Source organism: Canis aureus, chromosome 7 (assembly GCF_053574225.1).
Source record: "Canis aureus isolate CA01 chromosome 7, VMU_Caureus_v.1.0, whole genome shotgun sequence".
Lineage (NCBI taxonomy): Eukaryota > Metazoa > Chordata > Mammalia > Carnivora > Canidae > Canis > Canis aureus.
Window position 1 is genome coordinate 51205932 of NC_135617.1, and position 20610 is coordinate 51226541.

General features: G+C 38.3%; 1 protein-coding gene across 4 annotated transcripts in view; it reads right to left on the bottom strand.

The window, feature by feature from the left end:
• The window catches only part of LRRC1 (leucine rich repeat containing 1), a 129506-nt gene that overhangs the window by 27303 nt on the left and 81593 nt on the right, over positions 1-20610 (bottom strand). For all 4 annotated transcript variants that reach the window (XM_077903635.1, XM_077903638.1, XM_077903637.1 and 1 more), the window contains exons 4-7: positions 17260-17349; positions 2334-2390; positions 1973-2036; positions 1548-1622 (exon numbers count right to left, since the gene is read on the bottom strand). In XM_077903635.1, the coding sequence (XP_077759761.1) occupies positions 1548-1622; positions 1973-2036; positions 2334-2390; positions 17260-17349 (286 nt within the window). The remainder of the gene's footprint in view (positions 1-1547; positions 1623-1972; positions 2037-2333; positions 2391-17259; positions 17350-20610) is intronic.

Below are 20610 nucleotides of genomic sequence, written 5' to 3' on the forward strand. Positions count from 1 at the left end.
TACTGATTTTAGGCCTGACCCTTGAGGTTGTTCTACTTTTTCATTAGTTCCTTTTAACAACGCCCTTGTATATCCTTTTCTTTCTGTCATCTGCTACGATGGGCCAGATCACTGGAATTATAATTTTTTTGTGTGTTCAGGATGTGACATTTTGTACACAATCATTTTGGCACATCTGTGTGCACATGTGTGCGCAAACACACACATGGCACTTTCCCCATCATGTCCCAGACCTGGTGTATTACTCTCCTGATAATCTCCTGGTATTTTTATTCCTAAAAGTAACTAGAATTCTCTCAGTCAGGATTTCTCATAATTTCCTAGAGAAATCTAGGTATTAATCAAACTTTCACCCACATCAGTTGCTAATCTGTCTCTTTTCCCCAAATGCAGTCAAGATCTCAGAAACAGACTCCAATTAGTTCCTTACTTCCCTTAGTTATAAGTGAGGTCATCATACTTCCAGCACCATAACTAGAGTCATAATATATTACTGAGTACTTTCTCCTAGAGTCAGACTTCCTGGGTTCACATTCCTCACCTAAAGTGCATAGCACCATCACACCTGGCTCACTCGCTGAACAGAAACCTGAACATCTGATCTGCTTTGAAATATCAGCACCTAGAGACCATCATGAAATATACCTGGACTTTAAAGACTAGCTGTAAGATATATCAAAGAATAAAATTCAGTAACAGACAAAAACTAAGCGAGGGGGAAATGGTTGCTTTTTTATTGTTGTGTTTGTTGGCTTATGTTTCTTTCTCATCTAACCATAAGGCTTACTAGGCTCCACAAGATGAATATGTATGTAGAAGTCTACGTAGACTCTATTTCATTGGGAACATGGTTGTTACATTTAGTAATGTAGGAAAAACCTGAATACCATGACAAAACAGTTAAACCATAAGCAGTATTTGCAAAAAAATTTGAAATAAAAGCTTTTAACCTTTCTTTTACATTAACTATTACAGAAGAGAATGTGGTCACAAGCATCCCAAAGCACTTGGCACATCATGAAGAGTGGCAAAAATGCGTACCATCTAAGAATCAGGAGTCCTGGTAATTTACAAATTTGCTAGGCTTGAAGCAAGCCACATGGGGAGCAAGCATGAAATAAAATACAGATTTCACAAACTAAAGGGTATATTTGCTATCTTTAGAAATGGTGGGTTAGGCTTTCAATTTTTCTATGGCAATGTAGCAATGCTCAATATATTTTATCAAATATGCTTTCTTTTTTTTAAGATTTTATTTATTTACTTATTTGAGAGAGAGAAAGTGAGAAAGATCACAGGGGAAGAAGCAGACTTTCCATTGAGCAGAGAACCCAATGTGGGGCTTGATCCCAGGACCCTGGGACCAAGACCTGAGCCAAAGGCAGATGTTAACCAACTGGGCCATCCGGATGCTCCCCAAATGTGCTTCTTCAACCAATGTTTTTGGTTTTCAAGATCCCTATTGCAGAAAATTTCACATAGAAGTAGGGAATGATGGCTGTGGTTGTTTAATAATTTGGGGGAAACAATGTGAAACCACTGCTTACCTGAGGTAATTCTGACAGTTGATTTCCATCCAACCAGAGATCCTTTAGATGTAAGAGAGCTCCAATTGATTCTGGCTAAAACAAAAAAATAATGTTATGGTAACAAAGATCCAATGTTTAGTTTTCCACTAAGAAAGAATACCATTTCCACAGTGAATAAGTGGGTAACATAGAGGATGTTTGTTGGGACTTCTCCCATGCAAGTCTCCCAGTGTTCTCCAAGAATGCCCGGGGGTTTCCACGTATGCCTGTCATCTCTAGTCCTGACCCTCCCCGCCCCCATATTACAATTCTCAACCTGTGTGGACTGAAGCACATTATGTTTCTAATGTTGCCGAGCTGCAGCCCTACAGATATCCCTTAAAATGTTTTGATCATACCTAAGGACAAAGTTAAACCTAAATCTCTCTTCAATGCAGACTTACCAAGTTATATATTTCATTGTTTCCTAAATCAAGTTCTTCTAGTCTCCGCAGCTGGGTAAGAGAGCTATTAAAAAAAAAAAAAAAAAAAAAGGAGGAGGAACTCTTAGAGAGTACTTAGAAATGCTGAGCAACATGGTATTCCTCACTTGGACTCATTTCCAAAAATAAGATTCATTTGGACTACACAGCAGTAAATATTACCAAGGAAAAACTATTAAGGGAAGGCTGGCATCTCCCAAACTTTCCAAAAGACACTGAATCTCTTTTTGACAAAGTACTGTAGTACTATTTTTTTTTTTTTTAATACTTGAAGAAATTCACTTAGTACAAATTCCCCTCTCATTTTTCCCCAAAGACTCACTCAGGAAGATATGTAAGAAGATTCTCTCTCAGTTCCAGGGAAGCCAGGTTATAAAGACTAGAAATGAACAGAAGAAAAAAAATATAAGGAAAACTCCTGAGATGATTCTTTCCATTCCCCCTCTTCACACTTACACTCCACAAATAGCAATTCTTAATAAAATCTTGTAGTCACCTCCTCTGAGGAGAACAGTATCTATAACTACTACCCCTATCACCATTAAAAACAATATATTCTCTACCTCCCAAATTTTAATATTAAAGTAAAAAGAGGAGAAACATCAATGTGAGGCACCCTTATTTAAATACTTGTACAATTAATATGTGAAAATAACTCACAAGTCACTAAAGATGACCACTCCTGGGACCAAGATAGAAGCCAAATATGTGCTTCCAGATTTTAGAATGGCAAAAATGCGCTATTACCATAAAAACCAGTAATGCCTTTAATCTCACAAAAGTCAGAGCTCTTTTTACAAACATCAGTGAGAGACCATCCCTGTTGGAAAGTAGCGGTGGGGCACTGCAGTCCAGAAGGCCCACATACCCTACTTAAGATCACAAATTCACAGAGTACCTGGAAGTAACAGTATGGAAATGACAGCCACTTAAATGCATCAAGGGTAGGGTAGTAACACACCTCACATGCTGTCCAGAACACAAGACTGATTCAGTAAATGGGAGCTATAATAATGTTGCTTTTATTCCTATGAGACCCCACAATGGCACTCTTTCCTGTAGATTCTCCTGCCTCTCGGGTATAATCCATGCCTATCAAGAGCATGGTGAAAGGACACAGATGTGTTCCCTGGACACTGATTATCTGGGTCGAATCTTGGCAGGCAGATTCTGGTTTTTGCCTCACCAGAAACCTCACAAACTCAGGGGATGTCAGCACTGGCACACGTTACTGATTCAAAAGATAACAGATTTGACTATTATTCCACCAGACGCTGTACTAAGCTCTACACCAATGGAAAACTCAAGCTTTTGCTCATATCACTATAGTAACATCCAGATTTGGAGGACTTTTGTGTGTGAGCGCACAGAACACAAGGAGTCAAACATTATCCCAACACTCTAATCAGCCTTAATCCTCCATTCTCCTTCTAACATAAAGGCCAGAATCATGGGAACTAACAAAGCTGTTTTTATAACATCAGAAAATGTAAATTTGATTTGCACAAACGGCATAATATACATATGTAAGGTTTATTTGCTTGAAAATGTACCTTAACTATATGATGAAATGCACAAATTCCATATATCCTCCAATTTTAGAAAACTGAACACTTTACATAATTAAAGTGGAAGAGAACTCTTCAGAATATATGTATTTTTTAAAAAATCACAATCCCTGCTAGTAATTATCAATTTAATGCTGACATTCTTTGAAAAAAAAACCATAAACAAAAAACGCAAGCCAATGGGAAGTTGTAGCAATGTAGTTAGTTCTACTTTCAGCGGGCCATGTGTTCCCACAGAAGAAACAAGAATGGGAAGAAGAGGGAGGTGAGCCACTCAATATCTATTTCCAAAAGCAGCCCATAGATGAGGGTGATAAGTAATATTCGTAAAGTCTCTGTAAAAGCAAACACTAAAAAAACAAAGGGCTTTGTTTTCGGTTTTCATGTAATCCCTGGCCAGTATTATCTGGGAGGCGGCAATCATTTGGCTATTTCCACATTTATATTTTAATAATCACTGATGCAATTGTCATTTTATCTATTCAGCATTCATTACTTTCACACCAATTTTGATGTATGAAAGACATATACTCATAAAAAAAGGAAGAAGTCCTGCTTTGCTTTACAAACTTTACTGGTAGGAATCACTGCACACTCACTGCCTCACCCCTGGTCCCTTGGCCTCATCTCAGACCTCCTGCCTGACTGGGACCATCCATCTGCCTGCTGTCTCTGGCAAGAGGCACAGCACACAGCTCCTCACACACCTCATCTCTTGATTAATAACAATCCAGCTCGGTGATGACATGCTGATGATACAATTAGGAATGTGGCCCTTTGTGTGAATTCCATTAGAAAGTGGTAGAGGCACCATTCAAGTCTGGTGGGAAGCCAAAACTCCCACCCTCACCCTACACCGCCTTGAGGTGTCTCAGGGGCCCTCTGTTCTCTGGACTCTCTTTATAATTTAAGTTCTCATCTCCTATCATTATGGGGAATATAGGTCAGTCTTACCTTTTTAATCCCACCAAGGGCATTAGGATTTTTCTTGGTTTATGTCATTTTAAAAATAGAACACACATTTTTATATTATCTTTAAATTTTGTCTTGAGGATAAAAGGCACAGGCCACAGTTACTAAAATAAAATAATGCTTGAGCAAAAATACTGCAGAAATGCCAGCCAACTTCCAGATGAACAGAACTTGATAATGCCGCGTTACAGTAAATGCACAGTTCCCACCACTACCATGCTAACACCCAAGTATAACATCCGGTTGAGAAAAAGGCTCTGATTCCAAAATTTCTTAGTTTCCCTGTTTTTGGACAGTAGGGGAAATGGGAATGTATGGGTGCCACAACAAAAAATACCGTACTTCTGTAACTTTTCAAAATTTCAAATATTAATTTAAAATGATGGATATAAGAGCCTTTCTGAGGTAATGCTTCCTCATAAGTTTAAACTATTTAAGATAAGGGAACTCGGACATTACCATCAGGTTCTATGGACCCAGTGATAAAAAGCCACTCTGCAAAGAGCATGTGAGGTCGGGGAGGTGGAAGTGCCAGGCCCCGGCTCCAATCCTGGCCTGTCTCTCACTAAGTAGCAGCTAGACTGCTCAGCTCAGGTGCTTCACCACTCTATCCTGACTTTCCCTAAAATAAATATAAACGTACCTACTACGGCGATGACAGCATACTACATTTTCCTGTCAAATCAAAAGAGCTAGTTTTGCCCCTTATTTCCTTCAGACGACCCCTATCCCTGTGCAGCCAGTTACCTTGCAAGGGGGCATGCCCTGAGTCTGGGTGTTCTGAAAGATTGCTACAGGATGCTATTAATCACAGGAGTCATCCCCCACTACAGAGGACTCCTTGAAGTGCAGGACCCACAGTTGGTGAGTGGCTGGCATGGCCAACTTTTAGAAAGATAAAAGTTGCACAGTCCCAGAGCAAGTACAGAATCACCACCCAAAAGGTGGTTCTCTAGACTGCTCTAATAACAGCTGACATAAAATGATATCTGCCTGAAGGAAGATTTAGACCAGAGAAGTTAATACAAAACTGAATGGATACATGAACAAATGAATGATCTCCATTCTTAGTCTTTCAGAATACAGCATGCATCTTCAGTCCAGACTTTGGGATGGCGCCTTTGCCATCAAGGGAACCTATTCAGTGCAGCACAAACATCCCTGCTTCTCTTAAGAGCACTTAATATAAAAACATGCTGGCAAATGCTGATGTGGTGCGGAGTCAGACTCAGTTCTGTTCATGTCCAAGACCAGGCTCTTAATCACTAGGCCAAGAGAAACAAGGAGACTCCAACTCCACATACCTTTATCAGCCACTTCAGTTAAAACATGATAGTATACAGACAAAAGAAAAGCATCAGGTATTTCTAGTAGTTCTACAAATGTGAGAAAAGGAGACACTTGAGATGCAATATGAGAATTACTGGTTTTTAACATTTCTATTACTAATAATGGTGACAGCAGCTTACTACATGATGGATAGTATTATAAGTGCTTTATAAGAATTAACTTTGTGGATGAGAAAACAAAGGCCCAGAGAAGGAAACTGAACAAGGTCTCACACAAACAATAAGGGACAAAGCCAGGATTTACTAGAAAATCTGCATTTTTATCCCTAGATTCTGCATTTAAAAAAATATTTATTTATTTGAGAGGGGGCAGAGGGAGAGGGAAAAAAGAATCTTAAGCAGGTGCCATGCTGAGTGCAGAGCCTGAGATCAAGACCCTGAGATCACAACCTGAGCCGAAACAAAGAGTCAGATTTACTGGGCTGTGCCACCCAGGTGCCCCTGTCCTTCCTTCACTCTTAAGTCAGCTTTGTGAACATCTATCAGTTTCCCAGCACTGAGACCCTTCTCACTGAAAACCACCTTTTTTGTTATTTACTTATGTATTCGTCCAGAGTTTTCTTTTATGCAAAGGCAGGCAAGTGCCCACCCCCTTTTTCACATGCAAGTTATCCCACATACATCTAGCACTTGGCTCTGCTCATGCAGATTTTGGTCCCATTTCTTATTTGTACGTATCGGTACTTTTTTTTTTAATAATTGCATAGTCTCTCACTTCTATATACACCTTAATTTTTTAAACCATTCCCCTCACTAACAGATTTTTTTACCCTTCAATTTTAGTCTCTGGCAAATTAAATTTCTGTGTAATACTGTTAGAGTGACTTTATCCCCCTCCTCCAAAAAGCATTATTTTCTATTCTTCCTGTAACTCCCTCCCACCATTTCTACCACCAAATGGGGGAAAATAAAACAGTAACAACAAACAACTTAATGACTTCTTACAGAAAAAAGAGTATGTTGAAGCATTTCGTCTTAACGCACTCATGCTTAATGTTTTACACAGTTCACGATAGCAGGGACAAAAATTATAATGTAAGTCAGAATGTAGGCCAACTGTATTTTTAGGATTCTATTTCAGGGATTGGATGAGTGGTTACTTTAAAAAAATTTACATCTGTTCTCTACTATACTTTAAAAATCCCCTTTTAATCCACTTGGATTTTTTTTTTCCATTTGGTGCCCAAAATCATTAAGAAAGTAAAGAATAAATTACATTGAGGTAGAACAGGCCAACAAATGGCAGTACACTATAAGACCATTAAAATATACAATCTAAAAACAAACAAACAAACAAAAAAAAAACAAAAAAAAAATTAAAAAAAAATAAAATATACAATCTATAAACATTTATAGCAATATTATTTGACTGGAGAAAACATTATTAGGAACAGGGAGCGTTGCTTATATATTCAAAAAATTTTCTGCTTTTTAAAACCCAATTAGCATTTAAGAAATCTCTGGTAACAAATTTCCTTATATGGTGGCTTTGCAGTAGAAACTCCTAAAAAAATCTTTGTTTTTGAAACTAATATTTTATAGAGATTCCTAAGCCTCAAAAAAGAGCAGTATGATAATGGTTTTCAAAAAGAAGATTTATTCCTCACAGGCAGCATACATTAATGCAATATAGGTATGCAGCCTAGTGCTAGGCCTTATTAGCAAGGGTCACGTGGTCCACTCACTTCAAGCCCACTCAAATTAAAGTTACCATTCCCACAGGTAGCACACACAAAATCAGACCTGCATGCTCTACTTCAATCTGCCAGGGAACCTAGGGCCTATCTACTTGCTCTACTGCTATTAGCGAACTATATAATTAAGTATTTACTGATAATGACTACTTTGTGACTGACAGCTATGTTTTGGGTACTATGCCCGTCCAATATATATATAGTTGTTATATGTATATGTATATGTGTGTATATATATATATATACACATATATATATTCATATGTATATATATAACCTTCTCCTGTAAGAATGCTATTATTTGAGGAGAAATTTAAAGAGTAGAGATATTTCGATATACTTAGACTTACTTTTTTTTTTTTTTTGACAGTATGTTTTTTCAGAGGCCAAGGATAAGAAATCTCATGCAAACAGACAAAGTAAAGACAAATGCCCCCAGATAGAAACAGAGGCTTCCCAGATTCTCAAAATTTATTATGAGTTCCCACTGGGGTCTTGTGGGACCTCTCAACCTCACTCCCACTCCTCATTACCTGATGGTCTTGGAGGCTCTGGCTATGTATACCTGCCTGGACACCATATCTGAGTAACTGAGTCAAAACGACCTCAGCATGTTACTCATAAGGCTACATCAGAGTCTATTTCCTGAAAGAATAAAATAGGTCAGTCTCCCAGGTACAGTCTCATCCTTCACCAATACCAGGTTCAAGTTGGCCTAAGGATCCATCACTACTACCTAATTCTAGAAAACTGTCATCAACCAAAAAAGAAACTTCACACCCATCAGAAGTTATTCCTTATCCTGGCCCTGCTATCCCCTCCCCTGCCCAACCCTCATCCCAGGCACTGGCAACCACTAATTTCTGTCTCTAGCATTTGCCCATACTGGATATTTCAATTGAATGGAATCATACAATATTGGCCTTTTCTATCTGGCTTCTTTTACTTAACATGGTTTTAAGGTTCATCCTGTCAGAGCATGTATCAGTACTCCAATACTTTTTTGGCTAAATATTTCATTAGATGAATATACCACATTTTGTTTATTAGTTCATTACTGATGGAAATTTGAGTTGTTTCCCCCTTTTGGCTATTATGAATAAGAGCAGCTAGGTACATTCACACACAAGTATTTGTGTCGGCACGTTTTTAATTCTCTTGGGTATGTATAACAAGGAGTGGAATTGCTGGGTTATGTGGTAATTATGTTCAACTTTTTGAGGAAGGACCCTCTCCCTCCAGTGAGGGACATGCATCATTTGACATTCCCACCAGCAATGTATGAGAGTTTCAGTTTCTACGCATTTCATCAACATCTGTTATTGTGGGTTTTTTTATTATTATTACTAGAGTTAGTGGGTCTAAAGTGGTATTTCACCATGGTTTAATTTGCATTTATCCAATAACTAAAATGATGTTGAGCGTCTTTTCATGAGATTACTGGTCATTTGTATACCTTTTTTTGGACAAATCTCTATTCAAATCCTTTGCCCATTTTTATTTTTTATTGGGTTGTCTTCCATTGTTGAGTTTAGAGTTCATTATATATTCTGGATACAAGACTCTTATCAGGTAAATAATTTGCCAATATTTTCTTCCACCTGTATGTTTTCTTTTCAATTTGATAGTGTATTTTGACGCACAAAAGTCTTTCATTTTGATGAAATCCAAATTTATCCATTTTTTATTTTATTGTGTGGGCTTTTGTTGTCACGTCTAAGAAACCACTGCCTAATCCAATGTCATGAAGATTTACCCCTATTTTCTTATAAAAGTTTTAGCTCTCACATTTAGGTCTCTGCTCCATTTACAGTTACATTTTGCATGTGGTGTGAAGTAGGGGTGGGACTTCATTCTTTCGCATATGGGATGGTCAGCTGTTCCAACAGCCTCTGTTGAAAAGACTATTCTTCCTCACGGAACTGTATTGGCACTTCTGTCAAAACCAGTTAATTATAAATGCAAGGGTTTATTTCTGAATTTCCAATTCTATTCCAATGAACTGTGTGTCTAGCATTATGCCAGTATCACACATCTTGATCAGTGAACCTTGCTAGTTAAGTTTTAAAACCAGGAAATGTGAATCATTCAACTTTGTATGTCTTCTTTAAAGACTATTTTGGCTGTTCTGGATCTCTTATATCTCCATTTGAATTTTAGGATCAACATGTCAATTTCTTGGGATCCCTGGGTGGTTCAGCGGTTTAGCGCGTGCCTTTGGCCCAGGGCGCGGTCCTGGAGTCCCGGGATTGAGTCCCGTGTCGGGCTCCCAGCATAGAGCCTGCTTCTCCCTCTGCCTGTGTCTCTGCCTCTCTATCATGAATAAATAAATCTTAAAAAAAAAAAAAAAAAGTCAATTTCTGGGAAAAAAAAAAAAAAAGCCAGCTAGAATTTTGATGGAGATTGAGTTGAATCAAAAGATTAATTTGGGGAGTATTGCTATCATAACCATACTAAGTCTTCTAATCCATAAATACAGGATGTCTTTCCCTGTATTTAGGTCATGTTTACCTTCTTTCAACAATGTTTTGTATTTTGCAGTTTGTGTGTCTTACATTTCTTCTGTTAAATGTATTCCTAAGTATTTCATTCTTCTTGGTGCTTAATAAAGGGAATTGTTTTCTTAATTTCATTTCTGGTTTGTTTAGTGCTAGTATATAGAAATAAAACTGATTTTTACATACTAATCTTGTATCCTGTAAGCTTGCTGAATTCATTTATCAGCTTTAATAGCTTTTTGTGGATTCCTTAGGATTCTCCATATACAGGATCATGTTTGTCTGCAAGCTAACCCATTTTTGAAAAGTAAAAATTTCAGTGTGGGATTACTTGAGTAAAAATTGATACAACTGATATCAAGAAAAATATTTTTTCGGGGATCCCTGGGTGGCTCAGAGGTTTAGCGCCTGCCTTTGGCCCAGGGCGCAATCCTGGAGTCCAGGGATCGAGTCCCACGTTGCTCCCGGCATGGAGTCTGCTTCTCCCTCCTCTTGTGTCTCTGCCTCTCTCTCTCTGTCTCTCTCTCATGAATAAATAAATAAATCTTTAAAAAAATTTTTTTCATAGCATGCTTTTTGAAAGATAAATTCATTCACACTTTGTACCAACATTTAAAAACGCCTTAAAACAAAAGTATCTCTCCTGGTTTTACCAGTAGAATCGTCCAAGAGGTATTAGTGAGAGTAAAGCAAAAAGTCATCATTCACTAAGCACTGTTTTCTTTTCTTTTTTTTTTTTTAAGACTTTATTTATTCATGAGAGGCAGAGAGAGAGAGAGAGAGAGAGAGGCAGAGACACAGGCAGAGGGAGAAGCAGGCTCCATGCAGGGAGCCTGATGTGGGACTCGATCCTGGGTCTCCAGGAGCACGCCCTGGGCCAAAGGCGGACACTAAACCGCTGGGCCACCGGGGCTGCCCTAAGCACTGTTTTCAAGGGTGTATCTGAAAAGTCAATCTTATTCAACCAGTGTTCTTAAAGCATACCCAAGACTGGGAACTTTACAAAGACCCTACTGAATACTTCCCTCCTCAGTTGCTGCACTTCTATACTAACTGGCAACTTCAGTGATATGTAAAGTCATTTACTTAATTTTGCCCCAACATTTTCTAAAAGAGATATAAGATATCTTTATCAAGTACAAACATGTAAAAAATTTTCATGAAATAGAAAATGCAGCTTCTTTGTGGAAGAAATGAAGTTCCAATCCCAGATCTTCCACCCACCAGCAACACAAACCTGGGCAGACTACTTATCCCCATTTCACAGACAAAGGTAATGAAACTCAGGATGGTTAACAATGACCATGAGTAGGCATGCTATACAGACCACAGTGTATGTGCCTAATAAAGTACCCATCCACTTGTAAGTATCAGCAACATGGCTCCTCCAATTCCTTAGTTTTCTTTAGCACATGGATATTAATACAACTGCTCTATCTCAATGATCATCAGAATTAGCTATGAGCTTTCTGACAACAAGAGCAGAAAAGGAAATGTGATAAATGTCAGAACTGACATTCAAAGGAAGAAGCTTGAGGCACCTGGGTGGCTCAGTTGGATAAGTGTCTGACTCTTGATTGTGGCTCAGGACACGATCTCAGGGCCCTGAGATCAAGCCCTACATCCAGGGGTTCTACGCTCAGTGTAGAGTCTGCTCAATATATCCTCTCTCTCTCTGTCTCCCCCAACCCCATCCTTCCACCCCACCCCCACTGCTTCTGCTCTAAACATATACATACATACACACAAAAAATCTTAAAAGGAAGAAGCTTATCAGTTCTTCTGGTGAGGTTTTTTCCCCCTAAAAATACATATTTAAATCTTTCCCTAATGGGTCCTTTACCAGGGAAATTAAGCAATATTAATGGACAATAATTAGTCTTCATTAGAAGGTTTCAGAGTAATGGAAATAGGTTTTGTTTTTTGTTTCCACTGTTGTTTCTTTAATTAATCATATAGCATTAAGCCAGAAAAGTGACTGTATAGGAATAGGCCAATGTGGCCCTCACAAAGCTTTACTGGGTTTGCCTACAGTGTCATATTGGAAGCCAGCAGAATGAAGGAGATAACACTCTGTTCCTGGTCACACATACTCATTCTATAGGCCAGGGCAACACCAGGGTTGGTACAGACATGAAGAGAGTTTAACAACCAAAGACTCTCCCACTTTTGGGGTATAAATTGGGAGGTACAAACACTTGAACACTGAACAACTAAACTTCTGTGTACAGATAAAGGACTAATGCACTTATTGTGTGGGCAGTAAAATGTCGGTCAGGGAACCTGTGCGTTGAGGATCTACTTCACTTCTTCTCGTCATTGGAGAAGGCTTGACAAAAGAGGTAGAATTTCAATCATTTAGTGAGGTCAAACCTTGGTCAGTTGGTAAAGACAGGAGACAAAAAAAATTTTAAAGTTCACTGTCACGAAAGGCTTTGAAGCTTTGCATTCAGTTTGAGTAGAGCTTGGTGGGTCTACGTCATGGTAAAACCTCCACAGTGTGTACAATATAGTATTACTGAGCATCTGAAATAGTGGTCTCCAAACTTAACTTGAAAATTATTTGTTGCAGACTTTTTTTTTTTTGCTGCAGACTTTTTTAAAAGCAAATATTATATGCAACATCAATACAAAAAAATTAAAAAGCTAATAATAGATCTGTGCTGGCACAAACAAGGATCAGCAGAGACCACCCAATGGAGCACTGTTTCTCACTCTCCAGTCTTCACTGGAACCCCTAGGGACCTGAAAAAGCAGAATTTAAGAACCACTGGTCAGCTTAACTGACTACCAAACATTCTCTTCCAGACTGGTAGTCCTAACACACTTAAGAGTATATCTTTGTAATTGTCACATTTATTTTTAAAATACACAGATGTATTTTACTTTTTAGAGATTTGTTTTTAAAATACACAGATATATTGTACTTTTTAATTATTTTTTTAAGATTTTATTTATTTATCCATGAGAGACAGAGACAAAGACAAAGACAGAGAGAGAAGCAACCTCCTCACAGGGAGCCTGATGTGGGACTTGATGCCAGGATCTGGGATCACACCCTGAGCCAAAGGCAGACGCTCAACTGCTGAGCCACCCAGGCGTCCCCGTAGATGTACTTTTTAATATTTTTAAGAAAATGTAAAGCACTTAAAAATATTTTGTTAAAAATACAAAAATTTTCTGGGCTCTCAATAGTAAGAGCACTGTATTATGTAGCAAATCCTTTGTTTTACATTTGGGGACAAAACAACTGATTCTAAATTGTTTTAATACTGGTATAATAGGTGAAAAAAGTTCTTCACAAGTTGCACTGATTCAAGAACTATATTCAGTTGCACTGATTCAAGAACTATATTCTCAGTTGTATTTATTAAATTGTCATACTAGTTTTTAAGAAGTTATACTATATGTTGGCAAATTGCACTCCACTAAAAAAATATGCAAAAAAAAAAAAAAAAGGAGGAGGAGGAGGAGGAGGAGGAGGAGGAGGAGGAGGAGGAGGAGGAGAGCAAAGGAGAATTACAGAGAAAAGCCACCATGAGAGATGGAAGACACTTACTGACAGCTTTCCACCTTCTGATTCCAGTTCCTTCCTGAGACCCAGATGCATTTCTGCCTTTGGGCTCTGTGAAACACCCTATATCTATACAATAAATTCCTCTTTGCTGCTATAAATTAGTGAAGGAAGGAAGGAAGGAAGGAAGGAAGGAAGGAAGGAAGGAAGGAAGGAAGGAAGGAAGGAGAATTTCCTCTGCTTATGGTAAGGTCTTTGTTGAAATTCTGTTGATAAATCACCACCTTCCCTGACATCAATCACTTCTTTATGAAGACTCATCAGAAGTTGCTATGTTTTTGTATTTTTAACAAAAGGGTTCTAAAAACAAAATCTACTGAAGGTGAGTTAGTTTCTCACTCATTGTTAAATATCACCTTTACTTTGAAGGCCAAGGTATGTGCTGATGTGCCATCACAGAAAAGGGTGAGCAAATCTGGGACATTCTAACTTTTCTGTAAGAGAAAAATGTGTGATTTTGCATGAGGTAACCAGTATACTCCTCCGTGGTTCAAAAGACTTTCATGATTATTCCTCATCGCGTTGCAAAGTATTATGAGGATTCTATTTGAGAGACTCACTTTATTAAAGTAACCATACTGATGGTACCTGGCGTGTAGCCATGTAGTGTAGGGTATGAACTGAAGTGCTTTGCAGCCCCTCAAAAGCATGACCACCTGTGTGATGCTGGCTTCCTCCCACACACCAGTGGCTGAAGCCCTGAACTCCCCAATATTCATAATAGTGCCCTCAGGGATTCAGGGGGACAACTGTTTATGGCTATTGTGCATTGAGCCACCCAGGGAAGCAGCAGTCAACTCACAGGAGCACCATAGAATACTCTACACTTGACAGAGACACAGCAGTCCTCAACATCTGTTAGACACCATGTGAACTGCAAGCTCGGATCGTTAGGTTTCCACACCAGACAGCATGACATTCCTTCAAGGACATCAAATCTTTGCAAAGCTGGGTTTTCAGTGACAAAAGGCAAGTAGCAAGTGAAAACTCAGTGGCAGTGTGTGGAGTAATGGAAATATGGGACTGGAACCAGAAGAGTCATGCTCCGGTTCCAACTTCACCACCAGCCATCAAACTCTTCCAATTACCTGACCATCGACAAACCAAACACACTATGGGACAGATGCCCACTGGTGGTCCCAGCTTTGAGGCACTGCAGTTGGCTTGCCTTAGATAAGGCTTCACTCTCTCCTCTAGGCTGGACACTTCTGCCCATCATGAGGGGGCTCATGTCTTTGATGAATCCATAGCTTTCCTAGTTGATGCCAAGTACTGTGCTAGGTGCCAAAAAGAGAAATTGAGGTCCCATTTTCAAAAGGCAGACCCTGAGGTGCTGAGTCATTTGACCAAATAAGCAGAGTTAATTTCTACAACAACTCCCACTTGAGAATCAACAAAGATAATAGTAAGTAGGATCATTCAGATAGCCATTTTGTGTTCTTTTCAAATGTTTTTGGAATATCAAATGTTTGTGCTCTATTTACAAAACCATACTATCTCTGAGTAGTTGTTTGGTTACTAAATATTTGGTTTGGTGCTCTAAAGAAACCATTTGGGAATCCTCTGGGAAAGTGAAAAATTGTTTTCATTAGGAAAGTTCATAAGTTTCAAATAATGACTTGCTTAAAATGTAGTATACTTATGCATATATGCTATTTCCTCAACAATTCATCACCATTTTAACTATTTCAATGGTCTTTCCAGCATGGTCTAGGAAACTACAGGTGCCCCATACTCTCAAAGAGTCTGTTTTTTGTTTCTTTCTACTAAGTGAAAACTCGTTACTTTAGTGTGCATAAATCTTGAATTCAACAGGCAGAAATCAGAGGAAATCAGAGTCTTTTGTTTTGGTTAAAAAAATAATAATCAGAACAGAAAACTCCCTATTTCCCATTTATTTTCATAAATGGACCTAATAGGAATCAGTTGATTCACTTATCTGCCCCATATTCTTATTTCCTGGGTGATGATACACCACAGGGTTCAAGTTCAGAGTGACAGTTTATTTTGGAAGCAATCATTATACGTAAGGCTATAATAGTAACACAAGATGATTCAGTCTAAAATCAAAACAAAACAGAACACTACCCTTATTACTGACAGAATATGCAGATACACAAGAAATCCTAAACATTGACAAAAACAGTTACAGGTACTAACAGAAAAAAATGGAATAAAAGATAGGTAATTTATTCTAAAATGATTATTAAGTAACATTTTCCGTTAAAACAATGCAGTGGGGAGTGAGAGGAGCACTTTTGTTTAATAAGAATATACTTTCTCTCAAAGTATTCGGCTTAAAAAAAAAACACACATGAATCAGGGGATAGAAAGGGTGAACACATGGGCAGTGGTAGGCTGAGAAAGAACGGGAAGGAGGGTATCAAGGGAGTTAGATTCCAGAGACTCCTGAGAAGGAAGAGGAGAAAGGGGGGTCAGTTTAGGTATTCAAATGGCTATTATATTCATTAGAAATATATGAATCCTGACACGGCAAAGGTGGTACGTCATGAAATCCAGAGTAAGACATTATTGTTCCTTCTGCAGTAGATACCAGAAACTCAGGGTGTACTGGGGGCTTCCTGTCTCCTTCCCCTCCTGAGACACTAAGGACACAAATATGTATCAGCAAGTCTACTGGCAAAATGTTTAAACAGCTTGCATCTCAGAAAAGCATGAACTTGCCGGCTGAAATGGGTCAGCCGGTTGTCTTCCGCCTGCAGAGGAGGGGGAAAAGTTGTCTGCGAAAAATAGTCTACTTCCACAGACCTCTGGAAAGAGACCCTCTGTGGAACAGACATGTGTCAGATACACTGCAGTTCTCAAAAAATGAAGTTTCTGTTTTGTCTTAGAACTCAGGCAGGACAGGTAAAAGCAAGGGAAATCTTTTATGATACTAGAGCACACCGGTCCACTAGCATTGGCCGACCATGTTGGGCTTTTGCTTTTACGAGCCATCAGCCTGACTTAACCCACTGTATGTTCTGGAGGTATGGAAAAGATCTGCTAAGATAATTCAATTAATTCATATGAGGGAATGAGTAAGAGAGCATTTTTATTTCTTGCCATGGCCATCCTCCCCGACCTCTAAGCCAGGAACGTGGAAATGTGCCCATCTCACCCCATCTGTCTCCCAATTCCACACCTGCTCTCCAGACACACCATTCCCACCCACTCTTCTCAGGTCTGTGATACACACATACTGGCAGACACCATGGTTGTCCAGGGGTACTTACTCCAAGTTTTCAATAAAATCACTGAGAATGCTAGTTTCCAACAGTATGTATGACCAGGGCTACTTTGCTTAAGTTAACTACTTTGGAATCCATAGGTCTAAAGAACACATCCAAACAAATTAGGTTTTTTACTTATAACAAGTAGCATTATCCTTTTTCACCATTAAAATGTAGGGGCAACTGAAAGCAAAAAATACTGGAGTCCAGCTAAGATCTTTCTTGAGGGTGAGGTTCAAGATTGGATAAAAGGCTTTCTGAGTAGAAAAATAAGAGCTGTAAAAGAGAGGGAGGCTAGAGTTGACACTCTAAATACTCTTTCACTCTGATATACACAAACCTCATCACATAAAAACTTACTTGCCAATATTTTCAGGCAGGGACTGCAGTGAGATGTCATTTACAGAAAGACATGTCAAATTCTGTAATTCAGGAAAGCTTTCTGGAAGTCTGAAACAGCAATGACAACAAAATGTCATTAACTGAAAAAGAAAAGCACACATACAGTGTATACTAGACATAAATATAATGATTTATCCCATATGCTAATTAAAATAACCTCTTAAAAATTACATTATAAAAGGCATGTTTGTCTTGTCTGCCTAGATAGAAGACATTGATAAGGAAAAAAACCAAGATTCGGTTTCCCAGAAGTAGAGAGACATGATAAATGCTTGTCAGGGTGATCCAGAAATAATTACAGAGGAAAGATATGGAAGCTCTCAGAATAAAGGAGAAAAGATGCTGTGGCACTGCCCAGTGCCTCATGGAAGAAAAAAAGACAAATAGTTGCTGTAGTTGCAAGTGTCTTTGAGTTAAAATACCTTATTGATCAGCAGAAAACAAAGAGAAAGTTTTGCCCACAAGATTATAATAAAACACAGGACAGAAACTTAATAATTTTTTTCTGTAGATTATAAGACCCAGGATAAAGCTATGGATTATTTAGAATTGATCAATTGACAGCAATTGCTACTTTCTCAATATTTTTCTTTTAACTTGATTTAAGATGCCAGTCACTTGAGATAATTATATGTTTCACTATATTCTACATAAAAGGAAATTTTTTATACTTCCCTTAAACTCTACTGAAGAATGAGGTTTCAAATAAAAGTATTCAAAAACTTCCAAAGAAAGTTCATTTTCAATATTTTTATGGTTACCTTCAGTAACCGAAGGAAAAAGAAAACTAAAGTTAAAAAGATTTAATTGCATCTAAAATGCCAAAGATCTTTATACCTAAATCTACTGATACAGATAACAGAACACATGACTCTTTTTTTTTTTTTTTTGGTGGGGGGAGTGGAGAGTTCTTGCTTTAGTGATAGTCTCCACTCGAATCTTTCATTTTTCCTCTTTCCAAATTCCTTTTAAAAAATTATTTATTATTTATTTATTCATGAGACACAGACAGAGATAGAAGCAGGCTCCCTATGGGGAGCCCCTTGTGGGACTCTATCCCAGGACCCCGGGATCGTGCCCTGAGCCAAAGGCAGACACTCAGCCACTGAGCTACCCAGGCATCCCTCTAAGTTCCTTTTTTTTTTTAATTAATTTTTTTAAGTTCCTTTTTTAAAAACCAAAATCTAGGTTACTGTTTGACATAAAATATAGGTAACTTCAAACTTCAAAAGCAAACCCAGGGCCTGTAAGATGAGAGTTTTAGGTAGGATTTTATTATCACTGAAATACGTTCTCAGGAGTGGTTTCGACCAAGTTGAAACCTCTTCCATAGTGTAACAGAGGTAAGATTTTTTTTTTTTTATACTCAAAAAGATGCAACTTTGTGTGTTGCCTGAGTTCACACCTTAAAGTACATACCACTTTATAATTTGAAAACTAGCTAAACTGGGATGCCTGGGCGGCTGAGCAGTTGAGCACCTGCCTTCAGCCTATGGTATGATCCTGGAGTCCCAGGATCGAGTCCCACATTGGGCTCCTTGCATGGAGTCTGCTTCTTTCTCTGCCTATGTGTCTGCCTCTCTCTCTCTCTGTATCTCATGAATAAATAAAATCTTAAAAAAAAAAAAAAAACTAGCCTAACTGATCTTAAATATATGGAAAATGTATTTTTACATGGCTGACTTCCTTTTTTTTTTTTTTTTTTTTTTTTTTTTTTAATTAGCTATTATAGCATTAAGAGCCAAACTGGTGTGCATGAGGAGAAAGTGCAGACTTCAGGCTGGGAGAAGGGAATTTTATTCTGAGCTACTGCTCAGAGGTTGCATCATCTCAGGAGGTCATTTAACCTCTCAGTCTTGTTTCTTCAGCCGTAAAATAATTAGGTCAAACTCAATAATTTTTCAGGTCTTTTCAACTCACAGATAAGTCATCTTAATTCTTAAAAGGAATGCACCTGCCAAATCAAAATGGCTTTACTTGTAAGAAACCTCCCAAATATGAAGTCAGGGTAAAAACTGAGGAAACAGTTTTTTTACATTGTGGGTGTGTTCTGGTCCAGAGAGTTTTGAGATAATGCTAAAGTCATGTGTCAGCAGGCATTAGAAAAGGAAAACTGAAGAGGTAGAAAAAGAGATTAAGCAATTGAATGTCTAAAAAACAAAAAACAAAACACACACACACGTAAAACCTCCAGGGCAGCATAATGAGTATTTCCCAGCTGCCTAACCCTACAAGCTGCCTTAAGGATAAATAGCTTAGTTCAGTTCAACAAACACTTATGGAGTACTTACTCCATTTCCAGAAATTAAGGTATAGCTGGAGATAAATACAGAGGAAGGTAAGTTAACTTTCTCAGTCTAATTGGGAAGTCTTGGTCAGAGTGATAACTTAAATGTAAATTTTAAGGGTTATGAGAAAAGTATGCATAGAACATCGGAAGCCTAGCAGGGGGGAATATGGGGAGGAAGTAAAGGCTTTCCAAAGAAAGCCTTTGGTATGTACTTTAAGAAAGCCCAGCTGAATGTACACCTGTACACAGGAATGCAGAAAGAGCAGAGAGTAAAATAAATGACCTATGAGCACTTTATAACAGCAGGGCATGACATCTGACAAAGGCAACCAAGGGCAATGAACATGGAAAGACAGGCCAAGTTCAGATACAGGGCATGGGAGGCTGCATAACACCTGGAGGAGCTAGGGCTTTATCTTAAGGAACAGGGAACTACGGAAAGGTTTGAAGAAGAGGGATAACTGGATGATGGTTAAGAAAGAAAACAAGACTTGAGGGCAGTGATGAGTTAGAACTTACTAGAGTTACTATTTTTCATAAAAACGATGTTATTAGTAACATAGTCACTGAAATTTAAAAGATGAAAATAAAAAAATATTTTATAAAACATATTTACAAAAAAAAAATAAAACATATTTACTTCTTCAAAATAGCAGATATGGGAAAAACAATACTACATAAACATTCCCTAGCACTCCATACCCAGAAAGACCCAAGCAATGGGTGATATGTATCCTAAATTTTAATCTCATCTCAATTTTCCTACATGCTTAAAAAAAAAAAAAAAAAAAAAAAAAGAACAGAAGGGAAGAGTACATTTCTTCTGAGGTTGCTTACAGAGCCTAGAAATCATAGATATGGACCCACCTGGCCTAGATATACCTCTGGAACTCTTCCTGAAGACTGTCTCTGCATTGCCAGGTGGGCAACAATTCAGCTAACCTGGCAACATAGGTACCTGGAAGCCAGTGATGAGTGGCCTCATGACTCAGTAAGGAGCCACCAGAAGAGGCTCACAA